The sequence below is a fragment of the Thamnophis elegans genome, chromosome 15 (assembly GCF_009769535.1).
Source record: "Thamnophis elegans isolate rThaEle1 chromosome 15, rThaEle1.pri, whole genome shotgun sequence".
Classification (NCBI taxonomy): domain Eukaryota; kingdom Metazoa; phylum Chordata; class Lepidosauria; order Squamata; family Colubridae; genus Thamnophis; species Thamnophis elegans.
The window spans coordinates 42,899,925-42,926,454 of NC_045555.1; the positions used below are offsets into that span (position 1 = coordinate 42,899,925).

At 39.8% G+C, this 26,530-nt stretch overlaps 1 protein-coding gene across 2 annotated transcripts; it reads left to right on the forward strand.

Moving 5' to 3' along the window:
• Positions 1-25,738, forward strand: PAPSS2 (3'-phosphoadenosine 5'-phosphosulfate synthase 2). Of its 2 annotated transcripts, XM_032231931.1 has the most exons (12): positions 1-160; positions 819-1,054; positions 2,192-2,330; positions 3,073-3,191; positions 3,331-3,444; positions 5,778-5,889; positions 6,866-6,895; positions 13,981-14,186; positions 17,291-17,426; positions 17,520-17,788; positions 18,336-18,565; positions 22,032-25,738. In XM_032231931.1, exons 1-12 carry the CDS (start codon positions 16-18, stop codon positions 22,171-22,173), a joined length of 1,878 nt encoding a protein of 625 aa, XP_032087822.1. In that variant the 5' UTR covers positions 1-15; the 3' UTR covers positions 22,174-25,738. The 2 variants fall into 2 exon arrangements, with proteins under 2 accessions (XP_032087822.1, XP_032087824.1); XM_032231933.1 differs by lacking the exon at positions 6,866-6,895.
• Positions 25,739-26,530: the final 792 nt, after the last annotated feature.

Consider the following 26,530-nt stretch of genomic DNA (forward strand, 5'->3'; position numbering starts at 1 on the left):
GCTACTAAACCAACAATGCTTTTTTTATGTTATTTATATATTCAGAACCTCCAAAGGTCTACCAATGTGGTGTACCAAGCCCATCATGTTAGCAGAAACAAGAGAGGACAAGTTTTGGGCACAAAAGGTGGATTTCGTGGCTGCACAGTATGGCTAACAGGTATTGTGTTCTCTCCTAACTTAGGAAATTAATATCTGGGGAAGGTTCTTATAATTTCTATTGTAGTAGAAAAAAAATAATAAGGCTGCCAAATTGACCTGCAGAAATCCAGATTACTGCTAAGAGGGTAATGAAAGAACTTTCTGGATCTGTTGGCTGCCCAGATTTAGAAGTTATAATAAGATACAGAGTTTATAAATGCATAACCTGGTAACTGTGGAATATATTGACAAATTAACAAAAGGTGGATTACGTGCGACTTATGTGATAAATTTTATTAATTGTTCAGTTCTGCAAAGTACGTGTTTAACATCTTTTAAAATATGAAATGCTATGATTTGCATTTGCCCTTCCAGGAGGTATAAAATATTTTGAAAGCTTTAATGGGTCTAATGCATGCGTCATTTATTTATTTTACCAAAACGTGAAGCTATAAAGAGATCTTAGAAAAGTGTTTAATAAAACTGAAGGACTAAAGGCATGTATATGCTTCTTTTTTTTTTTTGATTAGTTAGACGACCTGGCTGTAAAGTACCAAAAAAAAGATTAATAAGTTTTTTCATATTTTGAAATTTTATTTTATGGTATGCTTGTGGATTTAGGAAAAGTTGGGGTGAACCATCACAGTTTTTAAAAATTTTTTACCTATGATTAACAGGTCTTTCTGGGGCTGGTAAAACAACCATTGGGTTTGCCCTTGAGGAATACCTCATGTCTCATGGCATCCCTTGTTATTCTCTTGATGGGGACAACATTCGTCATGGTCTCAACAAGAATCTAGGTTTCTCTGCTGATGACCGAGAAGAAAATATCCGCCGTGTTGCTGAAGTTGCCAAACTATTTGCAGATGCTGGCTTAGTCTGCATTACTAGTTTCATTTCTCCTTTTGCAAAGGTAAATCTGTCTGGAGAATTATTCTGTCCTTTAAAAAAAAAATTGTTATGGGACGCAGATTTAAGAAAACCATTTCCTTGTAAAACTTTTCTTCTTTTGGGGAATGTAACATCCTTTTGTGTGCTTCTTTCTAATCATCTTCAAATCCAGCTTTCACCAGTAGGAAACTCTCCCAAAACTCTGGACTTCATCAGTTTCATTTAGCTTGCCATTAATCAATCAATCAAAATTTTACTTGTGGGAATTGGATGCCATTTCAGTCTTTCTTTCTCTCTGGCTCAAGCCATATTTTTTTAAAAAAGTATCACTAGAATTGGAATGAAGACTCTAGGCCAGTGTTTCTCAACCTTGGCTACTTGAAGATGTCTGGACTTCTTCAAGTGGCCAAGGTTGAGAAACACTGCTCTAGGCCTTGTAACCCAACCTTTATCTATTTGGCCAATAAATATGGGTAAAACTTGGTATATGTGCGAGAGAGACAAAGACAGAAACAGAAAAAAACAGAACACTTTGATCATCGTGTTACATACCTTGTTTCCCCAAAAATAAGATCTCCCTGGATAATAAACCCAATAGGGCTTTTGAGCGCATGCGCTAAAATAAGCCCTCCCTCCCAAAATAAGTCCTCCCTGAAAATATTGCAACATAGCAGCAGCCATGAGGTGACCATGCTCGACACCTCCTGCAGCTGAAAAATAATAAGACCTTCCCAAAAATAAGGCCAAGCGCTTATTTCGGGGGTCAAAAGAAAATAAGATCCTGTCTTATTTGGAGGGAAACATTTGGAGGTATTTCTGTATCTGTGTAGATATCTTCATATTTACACAATAGATTTAAGAAGAAGAAAGAACACTAAGGTACCTAAATGGTGCAGTGACCTAGAAGTGGAGCTCTCAGCTCACAATCAGAGGGCTGTGAGTTTGATCCTAAGTAGAAGTAGCTATTTCTCTCTCTGGGCACATTGAGAACATATCTGCTGAACAAAACTCGGCATTGGCGACAGGAAGGGCATCTGGCCATTAAAACACTCTGCCAGCTCCTTTCAGTTTCCCAGACTCCACCCTGCAAGGGAGTCATTAAAAGATGATGAATAGCAAGATAGCTACGTTACTGATTATTACTTTGTTCCTTTTACAGGACCGTGAGAATGCACGGAACATTCATGAGACAGCCAGGCTTCCTTTCTTTGAAGTTTTTGTGGATGCACCTCTCAATATCTGTGAAAGTAGGGATGTGAAAGGCCTATACAAAAAAGCACGAGCTGGAGAAATCAAAGGTTTGATTATCTCATCCCAGCTGCAAATATGTACTATCTACATAATCGCCCTTCTTTTACACCCCTGCTCCTAAATACAAGCTTTATCTGCAAATGTCCTAGTCTAATGCACCAAAACTCTGTGAACTCTTGTATAGGTCACATCATTGGATTTGAATGATGGGATTGAGTAATGGTTATGTAACTGAGCAAGTTGGTGGAGGCTCCAACAGGTAGCTGTAAATCCATATTAGCTAGGGAAAAAATTGTTGGGAAGTACCTGATGAGATTTTGAAAGCTGTTGATGCAGAAGACAGAAGAGCCATTGTTTTTATGGGTGTCCTGTTTGATCTTTGATTTGAAGTTCGAACATATTGTCTTACACCAATGAATATCCAAGGGACACGTGGCTTAGTGGCTAAGACGCTGAGCTTGTCAATCAGAAGTTGGGTGGTTTGAATCCCTAGCACCGCGTAACCGAGTGAGCTCCCGTTACTTGTCCCAGCTCCTGCCAATCTAGCAGTTCGAAAGCATGTAAGAATAAAGTAGAAAAATAGGGACCACCTTTGGTGGGAAGGTAACAGCATTCCATGCACCTTTGGGGTTTAGCCATGCCGGCCGCATGACCACAGAGATGTCTTCAGCAGTGGTCTTCAGCTTTTAAAGGGAGATGAGCACTGTCCCCTAAAATGAGGAACGACTAGCACATATGTGCAAGGGGAGGGGAACCTTTACCTTTAATGAATATCCAACTCTTTTCTAGGATTCACTGGAATCGATTCGGAGTATGAGAAACCAGAAATGCCCGAACTTGTGCTGAAAACCAACATTTTTTCAGTGACTGAATGCATCCAGACTATTGTGGAGCTCCTGCAAGAACAGGTATCATGTGCTGGTTTGCAATAACAAACCCTAATCCACACACACACAAAAAAGCATTTTCACTTTTTCCAGGTCTGTGTTTAACCAACCCATGTTTCACAAGGGGACTTTATCGCTTACCTGTTTCTTTCTCTGTTAGAACCTGGTTCCTTCCACTGCAATTAAAGAAGTGCTTGAACTGTTTGTACCTGAAAATAAAGTGGAACAAACTTGGGCTAAAGCTGGTACTTTGCCATCTATAAACATTACCAAGGTAAGAAATAAGAACACTGTGATTCTGATATAGGAAAACCCTCCCTTTAATTAAAAAAAACACCTTATCCTGTTCTTAGATTTAAGCAAACTAATTTCCCATATTTGCCATCTTCGAAGTACTAAGGATGAGCTGAGTAAGAGAAATATACTTTTTTAATTGGCCTTTTCGAGTGGGAAATAGATTTCTGCTTCAAATTTCAATTTTTTAAAACCTTTTTTTCATTTTAAAAATCCAGATTAAAAAGGGATGAATGATGGAAGGAAGGGCTTTGGGGCCAAAGCAATGTAATATGAAGGTAATCAGGCATTTTTAGAAGAAAATAAATATACAAGGTTTCTTTCCCTTTGCACATCCTAAAAGTGAAAGGTGTGTGTGTGTGTGTGTGTGTGTGTTTAAGAGAAATATGCATATACATATAGACAGTATATTTAAGAGAGTGTTATTCTTTGGTTCTGCTGGCCTTCAAGTCACTATGGATCTCCTGGAAATAAAATGCCAAGGTTTTGCAGAATTCTCTTATTGTTCTGACCCAGCCTTCGCAGAAGCAAGAAACAGAGTCCTCACAAAGAAAAAAACCCTTCTTTATTTACCTCTTGTGAATTAATTGCATTCACCAACCAAAAAGTCCAGGCAAGACTCTTGCAGGGAGTGAACTGCAGCAACAGACCTTATCGGTTCGTTACGATAAGTGCAAGGCCAAGGCTGTGAGCTCCCAGCTGAAAGGCTGCAAATTAAGTGCTGACAAGGCAGTCTTTTTTGCACGAAACACAATGAGTAAAATCTCTTGAACTATGAACTGTTGTCTCCTACGAGCAACACTCCCCTTTCCTTCTATTTATTCCCCAGCCAGGGAGGGGCCATTCAGCGTCCACATTTGATTTGCTTCCCGAGTCGACTCCTTGTCCTCCGTTGTTCACCTCTCCTAGCTGCTTTGCTCATACGTGCATCAGGAACAGCCCCCCCCCCCAGCTGTTCTTCCTCACTCATAGCAAAGGGAGCCCCCTCTGTGGTGGCTGGAAAATGCCGGACAGTCCTGGCTCTATCTCTAGGTCAGACAGTTAGCATCCATCAGAGCCTTCCCCAAGTTCCAGAACTGGCCAAAGTTCTTCCCCAATCTCCTCATCGGGCAGCTGACGGGCCACAACAGTTATATTCTTTGTCCGGCTCTTGAAAGCTGCCTTCAACAAAAAGAATAACTCCTTCTAAACAAGATGCTCACTGTGTTGCTGAGATCAGAAGGAGAAGAATATTCATTCATTTATATCCCATCTTCATTACGTTTATAAATTACTGGAGGTGGCAAACATATATAAGGCTTTTTCCACTTCTTTTCCTCACAATAGCAACCTGGGTACTTGAGAGACCGCCTGCTGCCAATTACCTCCCATAGACCCGTTAGATCGCACAGGGTCGGCCTCCTCCGGGTTCCGTCTACCAGCCAATGCCATCTGGCTACCACCCGGGGGAGGGCCTTCTCTGTAGCAGCTCCGGCCCTTTGGAATGAACTCCCCGCAGAGATTCGGACCCTCACCTCTCTCCAGGCCTTCCGGAAAGCCGTCAAAACCTGGTTGTGCCGGCAGGCCTGGGGTTGATGAGTTCCCCTCCCCTCTCGACTTGTATGGTTGTGCGACTCTTGTGTATTTTAATTACGTGTATTGTGTTTGTATCCACTTTCCCCTTTTGAGTTGTTCGCCGCCCTGAGTCCCTCCCGGAGAAGGGCGGCATACAAATAAACTAAATCTTAATCTTAATCTTTGAGGCGGGTGGAGCTGAGAGAGAGTGACTGATCCGCGGTTACTCAGGTAGCTTTCACGACTAAGGCCGGATTAGAACTCATAGTTTCCTGGTTTCTAGACCAGCCCCTAATAAGGATTTCAGCAACTGAACTAATAGGGCCCCGATACATCAGGGCTGAGTCTTCAAATATTTTCTTATAAATAAGGAATAATTTTCAGAAGTGGTAGGTATATTATATCCATTGGAAAAAAAATATTTTTCATTTTATCCAAGTGATCCTAATTGGGAACGCTCTGATAGCTAATGAGAAAATTATTTTCAAAGTGTTGCGTTGAAATGCTGAAAACGGCGCTCCTGACAAGTAAGAACAATAAACTAGCGGAATGGCTGGCCTTCAGAAATTGTGGGTGCTCCATCACTGAGGAGTTTCCACAAAGAGATTGGACAGCCATTTGTCCAGAATGGTATAGGGTCCCCTGCCTGAGCAGGGGGTTGGACTAGAGGACCTCCAAGGCTCCTCCCAACTCTGTTATTCTGTTAACTCCTTATTTTCATGTGCATATGTCATATGCTCTACTGTCTTTATTTTCCAGTTGGATCTGCAGTGGGTTCAAGTCCTAAGTGAAGGTTGGGCCACTCCACTCAAAGGGTTTATGCGGGAGAAAGAATATTTGCAAGTTATCCATTTTGGCACTTTGCTCGATGGTATGATATACTAATTCATTATCCTTAGGCATTCTTTTTGGAAATTTTCTTTTGAAAGAACCAAATTCTCATTAAGAATATTCTTTGACTAATGTGTAATGAAATTAGTACCTTCGTTACGATAAACTAGAAAAATATGCTGATCATAGACAGGTAAATTGCCAGATCAAATCAAGTCAAATCCTAGATCTTGCATTCACTCTGGTCCTAAAGGCCACAGAGTAATTTTATTGGCTGCGGGGCTGTCTAGATTCAAATTGCTCCTTTTTTTGTGAATCCCCTTGAATGATCTTGGATGGCTTAGTCTGCATAATCAACAGCTGTCGGAAACTAATAAAGCAATAAAAATAGTTTTAAAGAGAGCACTGAAAACAGTTTAATAGATATGTGAAATATTTTACTGAACAAGCACATTGCTGGAGCTTTGTTTTCCACTATCATGTTTCTCCAGGGATGATATACAAACACCATATAAGGAGCAGGCACTTCTTATTTATACCACCTTTAATTCTTGTGGTATTGGCATCTACTTTAAGTAAGATCTTGACTACATTCTACTTTGCTAGGATGTTGGTAAGATCCAGTTTTACTAAGCTGGGAAGATGCGTAATGTTTCAACTTTACTTACCTTACAATGGTCCTTATGGAAATCAAATGGAAAATCCCAGAGTCTTCACTCAAATGTAGCCCCTTGCAGTCCATATTATCATCTTCATTATAGGACTGCTTCAATTAGTCACATGCATGATACCACATTGATACATTGGCTACGCGCATCTACAAATGGAGCCATCTACCCGTGGATCCCTCTTTGTAGATTGGTCCTCATCATGCAATCATGAAAACCATGTTTAGAGTTTTAAGCGTCATCTTTGATATTTTGGAAGCTCTTTGTGATTGAGAAGGAAAGCAATTAAAATATTAATTGATTGAGAAGGAAAGCAATTAAAAGTTAATTATCTTTATATTTTGCCAGGAGTGGGTAAAATTGGTATATTCAAGCTTGGTATGTATTCAGTTGTTTTTGCTATGCTATGGAAATAATTCAAAAAGATTAATTGACAAGATTTTCTGAAATGAAATTTCGATATAGTAGTCCAGAATCATAAGCATATTCATGATCCAACCAGTTACACTGTGGTTTTCCAACATTTTCATTGACTTGGAAAGGGCAACTCTTAATTTGCATTCTCTTTCTCTTTCTCCTGCTTCTTGCCTTCTTCTTCAATAGATTGGTTACACAAAGCTTATCAACCACTGACCCAAGGCAGTTTACCAGTCATAGCCTGAAGTCTATTATCTTGTGATCCTTACCATCTTCTTTCTAGAATTTTACATCCTAACACAGTGTTCCCCATTGTGATAGTCTAGGACAGGGGTGTCAAACTCAAGGCCCGGGGCTAGTTCTGGCCTGCGGGGTGCTTAGATCTGGCCTGCGGGGCTGCCCTGGAAACAGCGAAGAACTGGCCCATGGTACCTCTGCCAGTGAAAATGGAGCTTGGGAGGACCGCACATGGCCCTCCTGAGCTCCATTTTCGCTGGCAGAGGGTTGTAGGAGGGCGTTGTTATCTCTGGCAGAGCGCTCCGACCACAGGTGTCCCTGACACGAGTGACATTGAGCTGGCCACACCCATCCCAGCGTCACCCACTCTGGCCCCCTGAGATCAAACATAACACTGATGTGGCCCTTAATGAAATCCCTGTGGTCTAGTGGAGCAGATGTTTAGTTATTAGGAGAGGATTCCTAGAGAGATTGCAAGAATGGGAATTCTCAAGAAGTGTCCATAGCTGACTCGGATAGATGTAACAGGCTTAAGGGTTACACATTTGGAAGACTTTCTGTATATCACATCTGACATCAGTAAGATGACTTAGTGAATTATCGATTACAGATATATTAACCATCTTTTAAAACACGATTTTATGGAAATGAACAGACGACAACACAGTCTCTGTGAATTTCTCTCCAAAATTTTGTTTTTTTAAAAAAAAAAACATTGATAAGAGTATGCCGTTGGAAGAGTTAAACAAAGAAAAGTACATCTGGTTGAATCATAGTATAACTGTAACCACTTCTGAAAAGTTTCTGATTGTGCATGGATACAGGATGATCTGTAGATTTGGTAGATATGAAATTTAACCCAAGGACCACGGAACCTCTGTTGCGGCTTGGATTCAAAGGTGTCCATCATGAAGCCAGAAAGTCGCTTCTGTTGATGGAATTTTTCCGTTAGACTTTAGAAACAAAACAAACAAAAAGTAAGCCATCATTTTTCCATGTATGGCTTTTTGTTCTGGGTGAAATTATTTTAACATCCCTTGCACATGTGCAGAGCAAGCCCTTTTTAGAAAGGAAATTCAAGCTGTATCTAAATTACCATATTTTTCAGAGTATAAGACGCACCTTTCCCCCCACCCCCCACCCCCAGAAGAGGGTGAAAATCTGGGTGCATCTTATACACTGAATATAGCATTTTGGACTCCCGAAACCCTTCCCCCTTCGCAAAAATGGATGCGCATAGGCTTTGGGAGTCCTGCAAAGTGCTCCTGGGGGTTGGGAAGGGCATAAATGAGTCACAACCGCCTGTTTTTTTGTGTCCCCAGCCCCCAGGAGCACTCTACAAGCCTCCCAAAGCCTATGCATGCCCTGTTTTTTGCAAAAAACAAGCCTGTTTTTGCAAAAAATTGGCCTTTTTGCTGATTTTTGCCTCCCACCCAGCCCCCGGGAGCACTTTGCAGGCCTCTCAATCTCTCTGCATGCCCCGTTTTTCACAAAAAAGGGTGAAAAGCGGGTTTGGGAGGCCTGCAGAGTGCAAAATATATATTTTTTAATTTACCTCTTTAAAATCTTGGTGCGTTTTATGCTCTGGTGCATCTTATAATCTGAAAAATACGGTAACATTTGCATTCTATTACAATGTAAAGAATCCGGGCAGCAAATGCTTGCCGCTAACGACCTTCAGTTAGTTTACTTCCCAATTAACATTTCAAAGCTCACAACAATATTTTTCTTTTCTTTTGCACTGGCCTGTATAAGAGCGATGTTTTCAGTCCCTATGCACCATTGAATGATCCATTGTAATAGTGCGGAAGTCTTCCCTATTTTAGAAAGTTTCCCACATGTAGAAAGATCCTGATTCTTCAAGACATCCTTAGAGAAATTCTCACATGATCCTATGGAAGTGGACTTTAAAAAAAAAATTGAACTGGTGGATAGTGCTCTACGGATGCCATCTAGTGGCATCGGAGAGCTCCAGTTTCACATTGGCATCTCCTGTCTGAAGCTGAGACTGAATTGCTGCAAGGAAGGTTTGAACATTTAGATTTAGATTTATTTTATTTGTACGCCACCCTTCTCCGGGAGGGACTCAGGGTGGCGAACTACTCAAAGGGGGAAAAGGAGAACATAGAACACAATACAAATAGTTAAAATAGCCAAGAATCACACAACCACACAGGTCAACGTAGGACCCCAATCCTCAACGTAGGACCCCAATTGAGCCCACCATTTACGTGGCCAAGTGAGACATTTGTTAAGTGAATTCTGCCCTATTTTATTACCCTTCTTGCCACAATTGTTATGTGAATCACTGTGCTTGTTAAATTAGCAACACATTTGTTAAATCAATCCGGCTTGACTTTGCTTGTCAGAAGGTTGCAAAAGATGGGTGCAGAGATCATAAGTGTGAAAAACAGTCATGTCCCTTTTTTCAGTGTTGTCATAACTTTGAAAAGTCACTAAGTGAACTGCCTAAATACAGGTAGTTGAGGATTGTCTGTATTTTTTGCCCCCATTCCAGTTATTTTGGGGCATGATTTTTCCATATGGAAATGTACATGCCTCCAGTGGCACGACATAAATGAAAATTTATTTTGCCCGCAATGCCACAGCTTTAATTTTCAACGCTTGCTTTGTCACATGTAACCCCAAGATTGGGAGGGCAACATGATGAGGTAAAAGCATCTCACTTGAATATCTTTGGATCCAACCCATACTCAGGAAAATCAGAATTATTTTGCAGGAAGTTAGAATATTGAGAATGGTCACAGCATCCAATAACTTTGAAATCAAACTCAAATGGCTAAACAAGCTTCACTTCTAATTCGTTAATTGATTCTATTTCATGAACTGAGAACTTGAAATGCAATGTAATGTATTATATTTGTAATCCAGAGGGCCTTTTCCCCCTTCTCCCTCCTTTAAATACCATTCATGTAATGGCAAAGTTCTTGATTATAAGCAAAACTGAAGCTGAACATGTAATTTGGACTTCCAAAAAGGGCATTTCAACAGAACCAGATGTGGGGATGCCCTAAATATCATTTCAACAAAGTATTTGAAAAGTATATAATTAACCAGCTAGTTAAGCCAGTGTTTCTCAACCTTGGCAACTTGAAGATGTCCGGACTTCAACTCCCAGAATTCCCCAGCCAGCATTCGCTGGCTGGGGAATTCTGGGAGTTGAAGTCCAGACATCTTCAAGTTGCTAAGGTTGAGAAACACTGAGTTAAGCGCTTGCTGGTTGACATAACAATTACATGGATTCAAAAGCCCTCATCGATGACTTGTTGTCAAACAGAAGGTGTGATGCACAAGGTTCAGTCTCACAATTTGCGCTAATCAATTTTTTTTATTAAGGAATTGTTGATGAGGGGAATATTATCATATTTGCAGATGGCATAAAGTTAGGTGGGGATAACTAGAAGGTGGAAATGATATTCAAAATTATCTTCATAAGTTAGAGCAATGGGCAGAAAACACCAGACAATTTTTATAAGCGCAAATGCAAAGTGTCTCATTTAGGAAACTGAAACGAAGTGACCCCATATAAAAGGAGGAATATCCAGCTTGATAAAAACAGTATGAAAAAGAATTGGATGACATGGTTGATTAAAAAGTAATATTGGCCAATAGTCTATTGAGGCTTCAAAAAAAGGTATATGTGGTTTTAAGCTGAAGTTTATTTAATTTATTTGAGAAATTTAGTTGCTGCTCATCTCATATCCAACAACTCTGGGCAGCTTATAGCATCGGTGTGAGTTCGTTTATTATTTATTGGCCATTAAGTAATGTGTCTAATAAGATTGTTCATCTTATTTTTTCTCAGCCTCCTATGCTGCTCTTACCTATAGACTCTGAGCGGTTTACAAAAATCACAATTTATCATTAATAAATTATATTATTATTATTATTCGCAACAACAGAATTGTATCACAGCGGCCAGTTGTTTCGCCGGATTTAGCATTGATTACTAGTCGGACCCCACCCAGGGGCCTAGGACGTATTATTATTATTATTATTATTATTATTAGTAGTAGTAGTAGTAGTAGTAGTAGTAGTAGTATCATCATCATCATCATCACCACCACAACAACAGAATTATTATTATACAATTGTATCACAGCGGCCAGTTGTTTCGCCGAATTTGGCATTGGTTACTAGTCGGGCCCCACCCAGGGGCCTAGGATAATTATTATTAATAATTATTATTATTAATTATTATTATTATTAAATGAAAAACAGCAATATTCCAATGGCAGTAGTCATTCTTTCCTTTCCTCTGAACAAGGATTAAAAAGGATTCATGCAAATTGTAAAAGTTCAGAGCAGGGCAACAAAGACCTTGTGGGTAATCCAATGGGAGGTTTTTAAGAAGAGGTCAGACAAACCATTTGTATGAAATGTTATAGGGTTTCCTGTTTGAGCAGGGGGTTGGGCTAGAACAGTGTTTTTAAACCACTGTGCCGTGGCACACTAGTGTGCCGTGACATAGTGTAAGGTGTGCCGTGGGAAAATTACTTTTGTATATAGTCAATATAGGCACAGAGTTAAATTTTTTTAACATTTTCTAATGGTGGTGTGCCTCGTGATTTTTTTCATGAAAAAAGTGTGCCTTTGCACGAAAAGGTTGAAAAACACTGGGCTAGAAGACCTCCAAGGTCCCTTCCAACTCTGTTATTCTGTTAATCTGGGAACTGGAAAGCAATTTCGGTAAAGATAGATTGAAGCACATGGGCAAGTTTTACCTTAAGAAGTAAGTGCTCTCTATAAATACTAATGAAAGAAAAAAGTCAGCCCCGTTCTCTGTTCTTCTGGAGCTCAGGAGTCAGAAAACGGGATTTAAGTTATGGGCAGGCAGTCTCTTAACTAAAAGTTAGGAAGTTTCTAATTGTTAAGCGCATTTGATAGTAGAATCAATGAAACAGCGAGATTCCCTTCATTGCATGCATCCAGGCAGAGGCTCCGGCTGGAATGCTTTTATCTGGATTCCTACACCACGCAAGGGGCTGAAGTGAATGATTTAAACTAAAGAAGAACATTTGAAGAACTAAACAAAAGACAGAAAAAGCCATTGCCGATTTTGGGATGGAAACAAACAGACAGGATAAGCCACAAAGGACAAGATATGATGCCAAGAACCTATTGCTCAGCTGTGTTACGAATGTATGCCTGATGAGTGATCTGTTGTATTCTTGGAAGAAATGGGCTTGCGAAACCCCTAAGCCTAAAATGATTTTGTGCCATATAGTATTAAATGAGAAGCATGGAAACGGTGAAGAAAGTAGCAGTGAGCACTAGGACTCTGATATCAAAATGAGGGTCATCTTAAGAGCTCTAAGTAGGAAACGTGGAGATGCTTTTTGCCTTCTCTTTAGAACTGAATGAGCATTCCTGAACACTTTTGGTTTTCTTCATTTTGTTAGATTTTATGTTGTAGGCCCGTGATGGTGAACCTATGGCACGCGTGCCACAGGTGGCACAAAGAGCCATTTCTGAGGGCACACTAGGGGTTGCCCTGTCAGCTCCAGCGCACATGCGCGCGCTGGCCAGCTGATTTCCAACCGTTTTTTCGCCTTCTAGAGCAGTGTTTCTCAACCTTGTCAACTTGAAGATGTCCGGACTTCAACTCCCAGAATTCCCCAGCCAGCATTCGCTGACAAGGTTGAGAAACACTGTTTTAGAGGCTTCGGGGAAGCCTCTAGAGGGTGCAAAACTGCCCAACGCGCAAACCGGAAGTTCGGGAACGGATTTCTGGTTTGCGTGTTGACCTATTTTTCGCCTCCGTAGACTTCAGGGAAGCTTTTGGAACCCGATGCGAAAAAGGTTCGCCATCACTGTTTTAGGCTATCCTAGGGAAGTTCATGAATTGGACCATAGGACGTTAATTGTTTGATTCAGACAGCGATTTACACACACACACACACACACACACACACACAAACATTATATGGAGAATTGACCTTTATCGCCAACTAAAATTGAGGAAATGATTCAACAGCCATCTGTTCAAAAAGGAGAAGAAAGAGCAATTCCTAGTATTAAAAACAGAAAGAACACAATTCTAACATATAAAATTAAATGAGAGGGGCCAACTATTAAAACCAAATCTAAATGATGTGATTGATCTTCAGTCTGAGATTCATAACTGCTACTAGATATTTAGCTTTACAAAGCGTGGAGAATGCCCTTCAAGTGAAATTATTGCATTAAACTTGAATGGTTTTCCTTCAAAGTATTTATACAAAGGATACTTTGTGAAAGAGGAAGAAACATTTTCTAGTTTGAGGTTCTGCTCTAGGTGTCCTACATATATCTTGAGATCGTTAATTTCTCATAGAAAAGGGAAAACTCTATGCTACTAAACTGTAAGAATACTATAGGTAGCTTGGAAATAAGGAAATAAGCACAAAAATCAAGTGTTTAACTTTTCAGAGAGCCTTCTGTTGAGAATCTCCTTTTCTAGGGATTTCAAATCGGGAGAGAGGAGTGGTAGAGGGGGAGGGGAAGTAGGGTAGAGGGGAATGATGGAGGGAAGATGGAAAGTTGGAGGGGGGCGAAAGAAAGGGTGTATGGAGGGTCGAAGAGGTACATTGGGTTTCTATTTTGGGGGGTATTATTGACAAGAGGAATGGCTGTGTTTATTGTTTAATGTTATATGGCCCCGGTTCTGCACAGTATATATGTGACTGTACGAAAATGAAAATGGAAAATAAAAACACATTTACAAATCAAACACAGCCAAGTTTCCTCCTTAATTTTTAAAATTAATTTGAAATTAATTGATTGACATCCATGTTTCTTTTGCACAGATGGTGTTATCAACTTGAGCATACCGATTGTACTTCCCGTCTCTGCAGAAGACAAAAAACGCTTGGAAGGGTGCAGTGCATTCACCCTGGAGTACAATGGGCGGAGGGTGGCAATCCTTAAAAATCCAGAGTTTTTTGAACACAGGAAGGAAGAGCGTTGTGCTCGCGTTTGGGGAACCACCTGCGCAAAGCACCCACATGTAAAAGTAAGCACAAATTGGTTCTATTTTTGCCTCCAGAAATTTAAATAAATTATCTCATTCAGTGGCATCTGATGGACTGCATCAAGAGGCCAGCCACAACCACCCGATTGAAGGCCCGCCTCTTTTCAGATGCATGGTGTCATCATTCCGAGGAATGAACTCAGGGAAGTCAGGACTCTGACACTTCGTTCAGATTCAAGAGATTTTTTATTGAGTACATTATATTGGCACTTAGAAAGGTGAAGCTAGCTCTAAATGATTGCTGTGTTTAGGGATAGTTCAAAGAATAAGACCTCCCCACCCCGTTTGTATCTCATCACATGGGCCAATCAGTCCAGGTGTAGGTTCCCGCTCAACTTGGACAACTGTCCATTGAAATGACCTTGGTTCACATGCCAGCCGGTGGATGTTATGGCTACCCGGTTCACCCACAAAACCGCGCCCGACTAAACCGCGTCGCTGACGTCATCAACAGGGCGACAACAGCGCGGAGACAGAAGCACGCTGTAAACCCTAAACCTAAAATTAACCCCTAAACCTAACCCCCCTAAACCTAACCCTTAACCTAACCCTAAACCTAACCCTTAACCTAAACCTAACCCTAACCCTAAACCTAACCCTTATCTTAAGTTGAATCGGCTTGCTTTCAAAGCGCTATTTAAAGCGCCCTTCTTTCTCAGCACTGGCTGTTGTCGCCCTGTTGATGACGTCAGCGACGCAGTTTAATCGGGCGCGGTTTTGATGGGTCACGGGCTACCCGACTGAAGCCCCACGTTCCTGAGATCCCCTCCATGCTCTCCCCCTTGAATGGCAACCAAGAAACAAAACAGAAGTAAGCATGGCTTCAGCTGAAGTCATTTTGCAGGCTGACACAAGGGAGGGCTTTGACCAGGGGTGAAATCCATCAGGTTCTGACAGGTTCTGGAGAACCAGTAGCGGAAATTTTGAGTACTTCGGAGAACTGGCAGATGCCACCTCTGGCTGGCCCCAGAGTGGGGTGGGAATGGAGATTTTGCAGTATCCTTCCCCTGTAATGCCCACCAAGCCACGCCCACCAAACCACACCACACCCACCAAGCCACACCCTGGTAGTAAAAAAAATTGAATTTCACCACCGGCTTTGACTTTGCCATTACATTTAATTTTAATTTTAAAAACTTAAAAAAAAATTAGATAGGCAGAGAGAAACCCTTGAAGTTGACGTAGCAAGAGCTGGTACATTCCGACAATTTTCTGACTATCTAATTTATTTATTTTTTTAAATTTTGTCTGCTGAAGTTGCTTGAATGAGCAACGAAACGTCTCAAGTGAACAAACTTTGGTCCATTTGCCATGATTTAACCTTTTAGATACTTTTTGCCTGGATGATTGAGTCTTCACTGACATGTTATAGCAGCCATCTTAACTTTTTGACAGGATCTCAGGGTGTTGATACCCTTAGTGCACTGTGATACTTTTCACGGCTTTCCATTGTTACTGGCAGTAGTCAATATGAATGATGATTTAAGTCAGTGTTTCTCAACCTTGGCAACTTGAAGATGTCCGGACTTCAACTCCCAGAATTCCCCAGCTGGCTGGGGAATTCTGGGAATTGAAGTCCGGACATCTTCAAGTTGCCAAGGTTGAGAAACACTGATTTAAGTCCTCACTGGGAAAAGTTTCGAATACTAAGAATTCTTGGATATAGGAATGCAGTCCAAACCATGGCATTATTATTTTATTTATTATAATTTTCATTATTTTTCTGCTTTTAGACAGAATGTCACTATCTAACCTGACTAGCTTGCTCAGAGCTTCATCTGCTTAAGGAATAAAGAATTAAAAAGAATTAGCAATAGCAATAGCAGTTAGACTTATATACCGCTTCATAGGGCTTTCAGCCCTCTCTAAGCGGTTTAGCATATCGCCCCCACAGTCTGGGTCCTCATTTTACCCACCTCGGAAGGATGGAAGGGTGAGTCAACCCTGAGCGGGTGAGATTTGAACCGCTGAACTGCTGAACTAGCAGTCAGCTGAAGTGGCCTGCAGTACTGCACTCTACACACTGCGCCACCTCGGCTCGGGATTCCAACTGGTGGGGTCCAGGAAGAGCGCCTCCTCTGCTGTTCTCGCACTCTCCTGGCCTTCTGGAAAGGAGTAAAAGAATTGGCTTTGCAAGCTTGCTTGGGGAGCACAGAAGAGCATGCAGCTATGGGGCTGGTTAGCACTCTGAAAGCCCTGCCTTCAGCTTTCAATTAATTATTAACAGTGTTTTTATCATTCCTGCCTTTTTAAAAATTTTAAACTTTATATACTGCTTTTATGTTTTAATATTTTATTAGCAATAGCAATAGCAGTTAGACTTATATACCACTTCATAGGGATTTCAGCCCGGTTTACAGAGTCAGCATATCGCCCCCACAGTCTGAGTCCTCATTTCACCCACCTCGGAAGGATGGAAGGCTGAGTCAACCTTGAGCCGGTGAGATTTGAACCGCTGAACTGCAGATAGCAGTCAGCTGAAGTGGCCTGCAGTACTGCACTCTACCCACTACGCCACCTCGGCTTTATTGTATACTGCCCAGAGCCCCGTTGTAAGGGAGGGACCGTTTTGGCTGGCAGGGTGCTGCAAGAGGCCATTCATCTCGTCTCCTTCCCACCGTCCCCGGCCAGCCTGTGGAGAACAACTACAATGCTACTCCGGTCCTCCAAGCAATCCATTTTGACAGCCATGCTTTAAGTAGCAATATCCCCAAATTTGTAATTTCTCCTTACTTTAGATCTGAGGTATAGGAACCTACGGGCATCAGAGGTGGGTTCCTACCGGTTCAGACTGGTTTGGCCGAGTAGGTAGTAACTCGGCCATCCACGCCCCTGAACCGGTTCTATTGGTGGCCGCGGCCCCGAAGCGCGTCCCTGAGCAAAGCGGCAGTAAAAGAATCCGGAACCCACCCCTGATCCAGATATTGTTTGACCCTAACTTCTAGTTCCAATTAACATAGCCCGGGATACAATTATGAGAATTGAACTTACTGTAATTATCTGGAATAATGTAAGTTTTACATGGAGACTGAATTATTATAGTTGAATATCGGTTCTTTCTAATACCTGGTAATATCTTTTGATAGATGGTGATGGAGAGTGGAGACTGGCTTGCTGGGGGTGAACTCCTTGTACTAGAGAGAATAAAATGGAACGATGGACTAGACCAATACCGCTTGACTCCGTTGGAGCTGAGGGAGAAGTTTAGAGAGATGAACGCAGGTAGCTCTTTGTATAAGTCAAGTTCCGCTTGATGTCGCCCTTTCCAGTTAATGTGTTCCTGATTCTCCCAATGCCACGCTCCTTATATTTCAGATGCAGTTTTTGCTTTCCAACTTCGTAATCCCGTGCACAACGGACATGCTCTACTAATGCAGGATACTAAACGCCGGCTGCTGGAGAAGGGCTATAAGCACCCAGTGCTGCTCCTGCATCCTCTCGGCGGATGGACCAAGGATGATGATGTGCCCTTGGACTGGCGCATGAAGCAGCATGCTGCAGTGCTAGAAGAGCATGTCTTGGATCCCAAATCCACCGTCGTGGCAATTTTCCCTTCTCCTATGTTGTACGCTGGCCCGACGGAGGTATGGAGTTTAGCTCCCTGAACATTATTTTCATTCGATTTTTTTTTGCAACAGTAGGAAAAGAAGGGAAGGAAATAAGGGAGAAACCATAGCTATGTTTTCTTTTCTTTCCCACTTAATGTTTTAAAACATAATTATAGAAATTTTCTTTAATTTAAGACTGTCCATCAGGAGCAATTAATCTAGGACAAGTTTAGAACAGGTATGGTTGGGAAAATAACAGAGAGCCAGGACAGTGCCATCCCCATCTTTGTACAATCCTTTCTAATATTTGGGTTTGATGACATGAAGTTTTCAAAGAGATAAAAAGGGGGATTTCTGATATTAGATCTCTCTCTCTCTCCCTCCCTCTCTCTCTCTCTCTTATTACTGTATTGAAATATTTTAAATACCTGACATAGTATGAATGTGAATGAGTCTGCTTGAGAGTAAATCTCACTTCATTTATTGAAGCCTTCGAGTTAGTGGGTGTAGGATTGTAGCCTACGAGGCCTTGAAGTACCCTCCCACCCACTCTTTTTATAGCATTCTGACATTCTTATGGCAGGTCCAGTGGCATTGTAGGTCTCGAATGATTGCTGGTGCCAATTTCTACATTGTGGGTCGAGATCCGGCGGGTATGCCTCATCCAGAGACCAAGAAAGATCTGTATGAACCCACACAAGGTGGAAAGGTGCTTAGCATGGCTCCAGGACTAACCTCGGTGGAAATAATTCCCTTCCGAGTAGCTGCATACAACAAAGTGCAAAAAGCAATGCTTTTCTATGATCCGGACAGGTAAGTAATAATAGTCAATTACAACTCCATAATTAGCCCTTTCTCACATTAGCTGTGTCCTCATTGGTGTCTAACCAGTGGAACCAAGCTACCATTACATCCTTTATTAATTTATTTTATTATTTTATATTTATTTTATATTTTATATTTATTTTATATTTTATATTTATTTTATATTTTATATTTATTTTATATTTTATATTTATTTTATATTTTATATTTATTTTATATTTTATATTTATTTTATATTTTATATTTATTTTATATTTTATATTTTATATTTATTTTATATTTTATATTTATTTATATTTTATATTTATTTTATATTTTATATTTATTTTATATTTATTTTATATTTTATATTTATTTTATATTTTATATTTATTTTATATTTTATATTTATTTTATATTTTATATTTATTTATTTAATATTTATTTTATATTTTATATTTATTTTATATTTTATATTTATTTATTTAATATTTATTTTATATTTTATATTTATTTATTTAATATTTATTTTATATTTTATATTTATTTTTTATTTTATATTTATTTTATATTTATTTTATATTTTATATATTATTTTATATATTTTATATATTTACATTATTTTATATATTTACATTATTTTATTTAGCTTCTCAAGAGTTGGTCTTGGCTGAACTGATAAGATCCTCAAAGCTGATCAAAGCTTACATTAATTGGTTTGTCTTCCTAATACATGAGGTATTAAACCAGGTTTAACTAAAACCTTCCAGATTTTTTTCTTTTGATCAAATGGGAGAAAATAGAAAGGGAATTTTGAGAATTTTAACTCTCATCTTAACACATGACAAAAATGGTGAAAATTGCTTCCCTATCTTGATCTAATCCTAATTTGAACTACAGTTCACAGAATACATATTCAACACCTTGTTCAGGATTGAGTTTGGAAAATTAGAAAATGTGTTGTTTTTTTAAAAAAAAGAGACATGTGATATGTGTTAAATGTTACTGGATAAGCACGGGAACCAGAGACTGGCTTTTGCAATATCTGAAGTATAAGTATCCCATTTCTCACCGCTCTCATCATGAAAAGAAAAAAAACTGTAAAAGGGAAAAAGCGAGAGCTGAGGTGACGCTAGCTAGCTGCTGCCTCACCGTGGATGACTCTGTTTAACTGATTAAAAAAAACCTCTAAAAAGCGCCCTCTACTATGAGGCAAGAGAACTGCGTGCCTCATCTAGTCTGACTTTTTAAGCGTTTTATGATCGCTCGAGGCACGCAATTCTCCAACCTCATAGTAGAGGGCGCTCGTTCTTCCTGTGATTCAACGGTTCAAAAGCTACCCCTCTTCCCTTTTTCTTCCCTTCTTGCTTGCAATAGTGACAATAAAGGGGGAGCGCAGAGATGTACCTTTATCTCTTCATTGATTTCCATTTTTACAGGATGAGCCAGCTTCTTCCTTCTTTTATTTTCTGGAGGGCTCACTTCTTTCTCCATTTCTGCCATTTTTAATTTAATTTTATTTTTTTGTTTGGTGTCTGTGCATGTGTGTATGTGTGCGTGTGTGTGTGTGTGTGTGTATGTGTGTCTACTTTGGTGAAGATGAAATGGCTGCTAGTATTATTTAGGAAAAAACTTTCAGGGGGAAGGTTGTGGAGAGGAAGGGAGGGAGGATCGGGGCGGCTTTTAGCGCTGGGCGAAAGCGTCAACGGGTGTCAAAGGAGAAGAGCTCCAGTCCTTTTCTTGTGCTTATCTCTTAGTTCACAGAGCCATGCTGTGCAGGAGACTCCTCAGCGCTAGAGAGAGAGAAATGAAAGAGCTGAAGGGAGAGAATGAGAGAGAGAGAAAAGAGAGGGAAACAAATCAGGGGGAAAGAAAGGAAAAGAAAAGAAAAGAAAAGAAAGAAAGAAAGAAAGAAAGAAAGAAAGAAAGAAAGAAAGAAAAAAACTTTCTCAGACCTATGATGAAAGCAATGGCAAGCTAGATCTCTTGCCAAGAAAACTGCAGTTTGCCAGAAGGCACAAATTGGGAGCAAGTCTGATTTTTAAAAAAAGAAAATAATAGAGATGGCAAAAAAATGCAGCTGAAAGTAATATTATTTATAATTTTGGATAACGTATTATATTGTCAAACTGACAAGGCTTTTGATACTTAATTGTCATCATCATCATCTCTCTCTCTCTCCTCCCTCTCCCCTCCTCGGAGGGACTGTCATCCGTTGTGGAAAACACAACAAGGAACTCCTCAGCTCCTTGCTCCCCCCTCAAAAATCTCTTTTTTTGTTGTTGTTGGCCACTGGTGGTCACTGCATATGGTCCTCGGTGATACGCTCTTGCCCGCCATCCCTTTGAAACGCGCAAGGACGGGACAAAACGGCAGATCCTTTTATTAAAATGCCCTGTATTACGAAGGCATTTTAATAAAAAGATTGTGATGTCAGTGCCTCACGAGCCATAAACCTCACCGCACGTCACTGTCTGTTATAGAGAAAAGTGTGGTAAATACAATACGCTAACTTGGGATGCGGTTTTAGGTTGGTGTTATGGGAGGTTTTTTTGCTTCTGAATATCCCAAATGTGTTCTTTTTCCAAAAAGCAACTGGACTTTTTTGGTGTTTTCTTTGAAAACATTTTGCTTCTTGTACAAGAAGCCAAAGAACTAAAGAGCTTTCTTGGATGAGAAGCAAAACATTTTCCAAGAAAACACCAAGAAAGTCCAGTTGCTTTTTGGAAGAAAAAAAACACATTTGACACAGCCATAACCTGGATGGTTGAGAACCTCCATAGACATTTGCTTCTGAATAGTCTTTAAAAATTTGAATTCTTGGATGATCATCACCGAGCAATGAAATGTTATGAGTTGTTCAGATGATGCAGCAACCTGAATTACTATTTGTGTCAGATCCTCTCCATTAGATGATTAGGAAAGAAGACCACGAGACTCCATGAGTAGAAATCAAGTGTACTTTTACTAATTATAAATGATTAAAGGCATAGCGAAGCGAAGTCTGATTATTTAGGCGCGAAAGCGATTGATATATAGAATAGCCCATTCCCCACCCCTTGGCATCACAGCTACAGTCCAATCATAATTCTCCCAAGTGTCAGGTGTGAGATAACTTCAAAAGGAAGATGGAATGTCAGTGCCATTAGTCCTGGCGGGAATCTCCTACGCATGCGTAGTCCGACAGGCAGCTGAACTCCAGAACCTTCCTCCAGCACAATGAGTAACCCCTCCCAAATACCATGCCCTCCCTCCCCGTTTCATGGCAGTCGAAGCAACAGCAAAGCAGAGGCTGACAATTTGTATGTGTGAATGATTACTCTTCAGTAATATGTAAAAAATAGCTTCCATGTCAGATCAATTTGAATGTTCAGAAAGTGAACAAAGATTGGGAAAATGCAACCTTTTGAGCACTGTTTTCGTTATTGCAATACGCTTACCCTCTCTTCATGTTTCCCATTTGTTCTTCCACCAGGCACAATGAATTTGATTTCATTTCTGGCACACGCATGAGAAAATTGGCTCGTGAAGGTGACAATCCCCCCGATGGGTTCATGGCGCCCAAAGCATGGAAGGTGTTGACAGAATACTACACATCGATGGGAAAAAATAATTAATTATGCCGTCTCTTGTCAAAGTGCCTTTATTTTAAATATGCTCTGCTATATTGATGAATACGCTATGATGTTTCATCTAGTTTGGAATCTTTTGGTTGATGGGCATTTTCTCTCTGCGCCATACAATGGTTCCGGACCAGCTTTTTCCATTTCTAGAGCTTAAATGGGCGATTTCTTCTTAATTTCAAAGGAATGCCATAAAAGAAGTTTTTTACTGTACACATAAAAAAAAATAAGATCAAAATAATGAATTCAAAGCCATAAAGATCCAGCTCCCGCAGCCTTTGCCAAAAAAAAAATATTATTGAAACTATGAAACACAGCAAACTATCACATTAATGCTCTAAATTGAACTCCTAGAAACAAGGAGGGATAAACTACCGTAATATTTTCCCATTGTGATTTGTTTGCTTTTTGGCCTCCACCAAAAACTTTCATGTACTGTTGGGGGTGAAGAGAGAGGATTTCATGGTATGTCATTTTTTTAGATGATGATGATAATGAAGATGAAATAAGAGTTAGTATAATCAGCATTTCTCAACAAGAGAATTCCGTGGCAGGTTTTTTTTGGAAACAGTCACAAAGCTGTGCTTGTTCTGAAAAATTCTTTACAAATAGCATTTTGGTCAACTTGGACCAAGAAATGCACCTTTATCACCCTTGACATTGAGTTTCTTTATAGCCTTGGCCAAATTCTTTCATGAAGGACATCCAAAAGCATTTCCTCCTCAACTGGGTGCTAATAACGTCATTAGAGTCTAAATGACTGTCCTTTTACAGCTGCCCTCATCTCGGAAACCAAAGCTATGTAGTCCAATACTACTTTTATTGTAAATATATAGTAGTAGAATCTTACGAGTCTGAATACATTTTCTCCCTCTCTCTCTTTATCCTTGGGAGATCTAGAGAGGGTCTTTCCTGAAACTTTATTCAAGATACATTTCTGCTCCCTTCTTTTTTTTTGGCTATTATCTTGGTAGTTGCTTTTCCATCTCTCCCCCAAGGCCATTTCCTTTTCCCACTACAGTTGCCCAAGTCAGCATTCATCATGATTGCCTTAGCTCAGGGGTATCAAACTCGCGGCCTGTGGGCAGGATGTGTCACGCGCTGGCCATGCACACCCAAATTTAGCAAAAGTAAGGGAAAGTTGTGTTACATCACGTGATGACAATGTGATGACGCGGGTTTGACACCCCTGCCTTAGCTTATGCAATGCAAGGGCTGACTTTGACTGGAGAGACATGGATTCATTCCTAACCATCTTCTAAGGCAGGGTGTCAAACTGGCAGCCTATGTGCTGGATGCATCACACACAGGCTACGCCCACTCCGTCTCCGTAAAGGCAAAAGTCATGATACGTCACGTGACGCAATCGAGCTTGACACCTGTTCTAGGGTGATGTAGAAAGTAATGACAGCTACAATGCTGTCCTGCCCTTATTTTATCTGACTCGATTTATCCACTGATAAACTCTGAATTCTCTTAGATGACCAGATCCAATGAAGGTGTCTTGAAGAGAAAGAAATTGTTAATAACTGGTTTAAACAACTGATTCATGTACAATGGCTGATAGCTTAGTATTTTTTTGTAACAACCAGTCTTATCATCATCTAAAAGAGGTGTTTATAACTAGTGGGAGGGGGGGGAATCCAGAGACACCCTCAGATAGGGGTCGCTAAACTTGGCAATTTTAAGACTTGTGGACTTCAACTCTCAGAATTCTCCAGCCAGCTATGGGGAATAGCTTCTGGGAGTTGAAGTCCCCAAGTCTTAAAGTTGCCAAGTTTAAAGACCTCTGCCCTACGGCAACTTGAATTTGGAGTAGATACTTAAGAGAAAGGTGAATGCCTGCGCAGGACACAACCCCTTTTTCCATAGGAAAAACTTCTTGCATTTTATATATATTGAATCATGACGATTCCTGTATTTTTAATTCTTTTCCTCTTGGTAAGGAGCAAATAAGCACAAACATATTATCATGGTTGATGAATCCCAAATTACGGGGCTGTATTCCAGAATCTGCTCATAGGGGTAGAAAACATGTTTTAGTTGTAATTTTTTTCTGTATACAATTGGTTCGGTCAGAATTAATTGACACATTCCTTTTGCATCTTAATACATCCGACATGAAGGCAGTTTAACACAGTATACCTTCTGATATTTTATTGCTTTTAAAAAAAAAAAAACCAGCTCTTTTTACTATTGTGCTACTGTACTTAGTGTTTCGGACTGTGGCAAGGAGTGAAACACTGTACAAATCAGAATAGCCACGTCATGAAAAATCACTGAGAAGGTACGATCAGTCTCAACTTTATCTACATTATTATTTCTTTCCATCACCCTAGTCTGAGATAGCCCTCCTTTTGAGCATAACACTTGGTGCTGTTGTACCATGGGACACATAGTTAGCTGCTGCTATGATTAAACAGAATCTGGGCTCTGAAATCCGTGTCCAAAATCAAGGGTTATTGAAAACTTGGAATAAAACAGCTGCCCTTTGCTCTGTATGATATACAAGGCAAGTCCAGCTGCTACCTGTATTTTCGCAACTGGGGAATTGTTGCATTAAATGTCTTCAGTGTATTATTTATTTTTGTAAGTTTTATAAAGTACAACTTTATTTGAAAAAGCAATTCAAGGCACTATAAAATTTGGAATCAGTACATCAGGCCAAACATATTAACTGCAGAACTGGAAAGAATAAAAAGGATGGAATTTAAAATATGTTAATTGGAAATCCACAAATGCTCTGAAACTTTCATTTGCCTATCCATCCATCCATCTTTTGGGTATAACTATTCATAATTGTTACAATTTATTCCTATTGTGATTCCCACAAGATGAAAAACTGATTCAGATCATGGATTATAGAGCCTAAAATGGATTGTAATCATAATTTGGGCATTTATATTAGCTATAGGTATGCTGTTATTTTTTTTCTTTAATGATTTCGATTTTTCACTATTCCTGTCCAAAAATAGGCAAGTTGCTTTACTCATTTTCCTGTAGCAATTATGCAACAAAGTCATTTTTGTGGTTTAAATGCAAATATTTGAAAATGCTTTTTAAAACATTGGGATAGCATTTAATGCTTTTTGAATCTTTGTGACCAAGAGAATAAAACAAATTTCCTGTTCTTTTCTTTTTTTTGTGTGTTAATTGAATGCAATAGATAAGCAGTAGCCATCTTGCAAATTGCAATGACCAGAAGACAAGATAGCCAGTACAATTGGTAGAAGGTTCCAGCATTATCTATATTAGCCAGAAGGCCTTTTATAACCGAGAGCTTTGGAAGGGAGCTTGAAGATGTCATCTTGCCATTGTAATCTAAATGTTTATAGTGCCAATATTTTTGCAGGTTTTTAACCTTATAGTACTATAGAGTCCAAATAAATACCTTGTAATGTGCCTTTTCCTCTTTCTACAAAAATGCAACCTATAATATTTTATAGCATATTTATTACAGACTCAAAACCGACATGTATGCCTTAACTGTTGCATCTCTTGACAAAAATATCTTCTGGTCTATTTCATTTTGGTGACAATAAATATTTTACTGTTTGAATGTTTCTGCCTTTCACTTTTCTGCATGTGGTAAAACGTCCAAAACTGGCATCTGCTCGTTCATCTTAATGTCCTCAAATTGTGTCAAGAGCCAGGATGCTACAGAAAGTCTGCAGTCGTTCTACAAGTGTATGTAGTTCTACATACATTTAGCAAAGTTTTCTCCCAAAAAATATATTGTCAGTATCGTATATCAGGAAAATTGAACAGTTACTTTGTCTAAAAAACACAAGACTTGGATGCTCTTGCTAGAAAGGAGGAATTCAGTGATTCTTTACAAATTTGAGTAAATATGTAGATAGACTTACAACAGTTCATTTAGTGATGTTATAACAGCTCTGAAAAAAATGACTTATTACTGTTTTTCACACAACCGTTGCATCTCCAATGGCCATGTGATCAAAATTCGGAGGCTTGGCCACTGGTTCATATTTATGACGGTTGCAGTGTCCCAGGGTCATGGGACCTGCTTTTGTGACCATTCTGACAAGTAGTCAATGGGGAAGCCAGCTTCACTTTAACAAGCATGTTGCTAATTTAACCACTGAAATGATTTGCTTAAGAGCTGTGACAAGAAAGTTTGTAAAACACTTGCAAAACTCACAAGTGTCTCGCTTAGCAACATAAATTTTGGGCTCAATTATGGTCGTACGTCAAGGAGTATCTGTCCTTGACAGCCAGTTTGATTTAGTGGTTAAAGGCATTGGGCTAGAAACCAGATGATCATAAACTCTTGATCTACCTCAGGGACAAAACCAGCTTGAGGGTAGGAGGAGGGGGGACCTTGGACCAG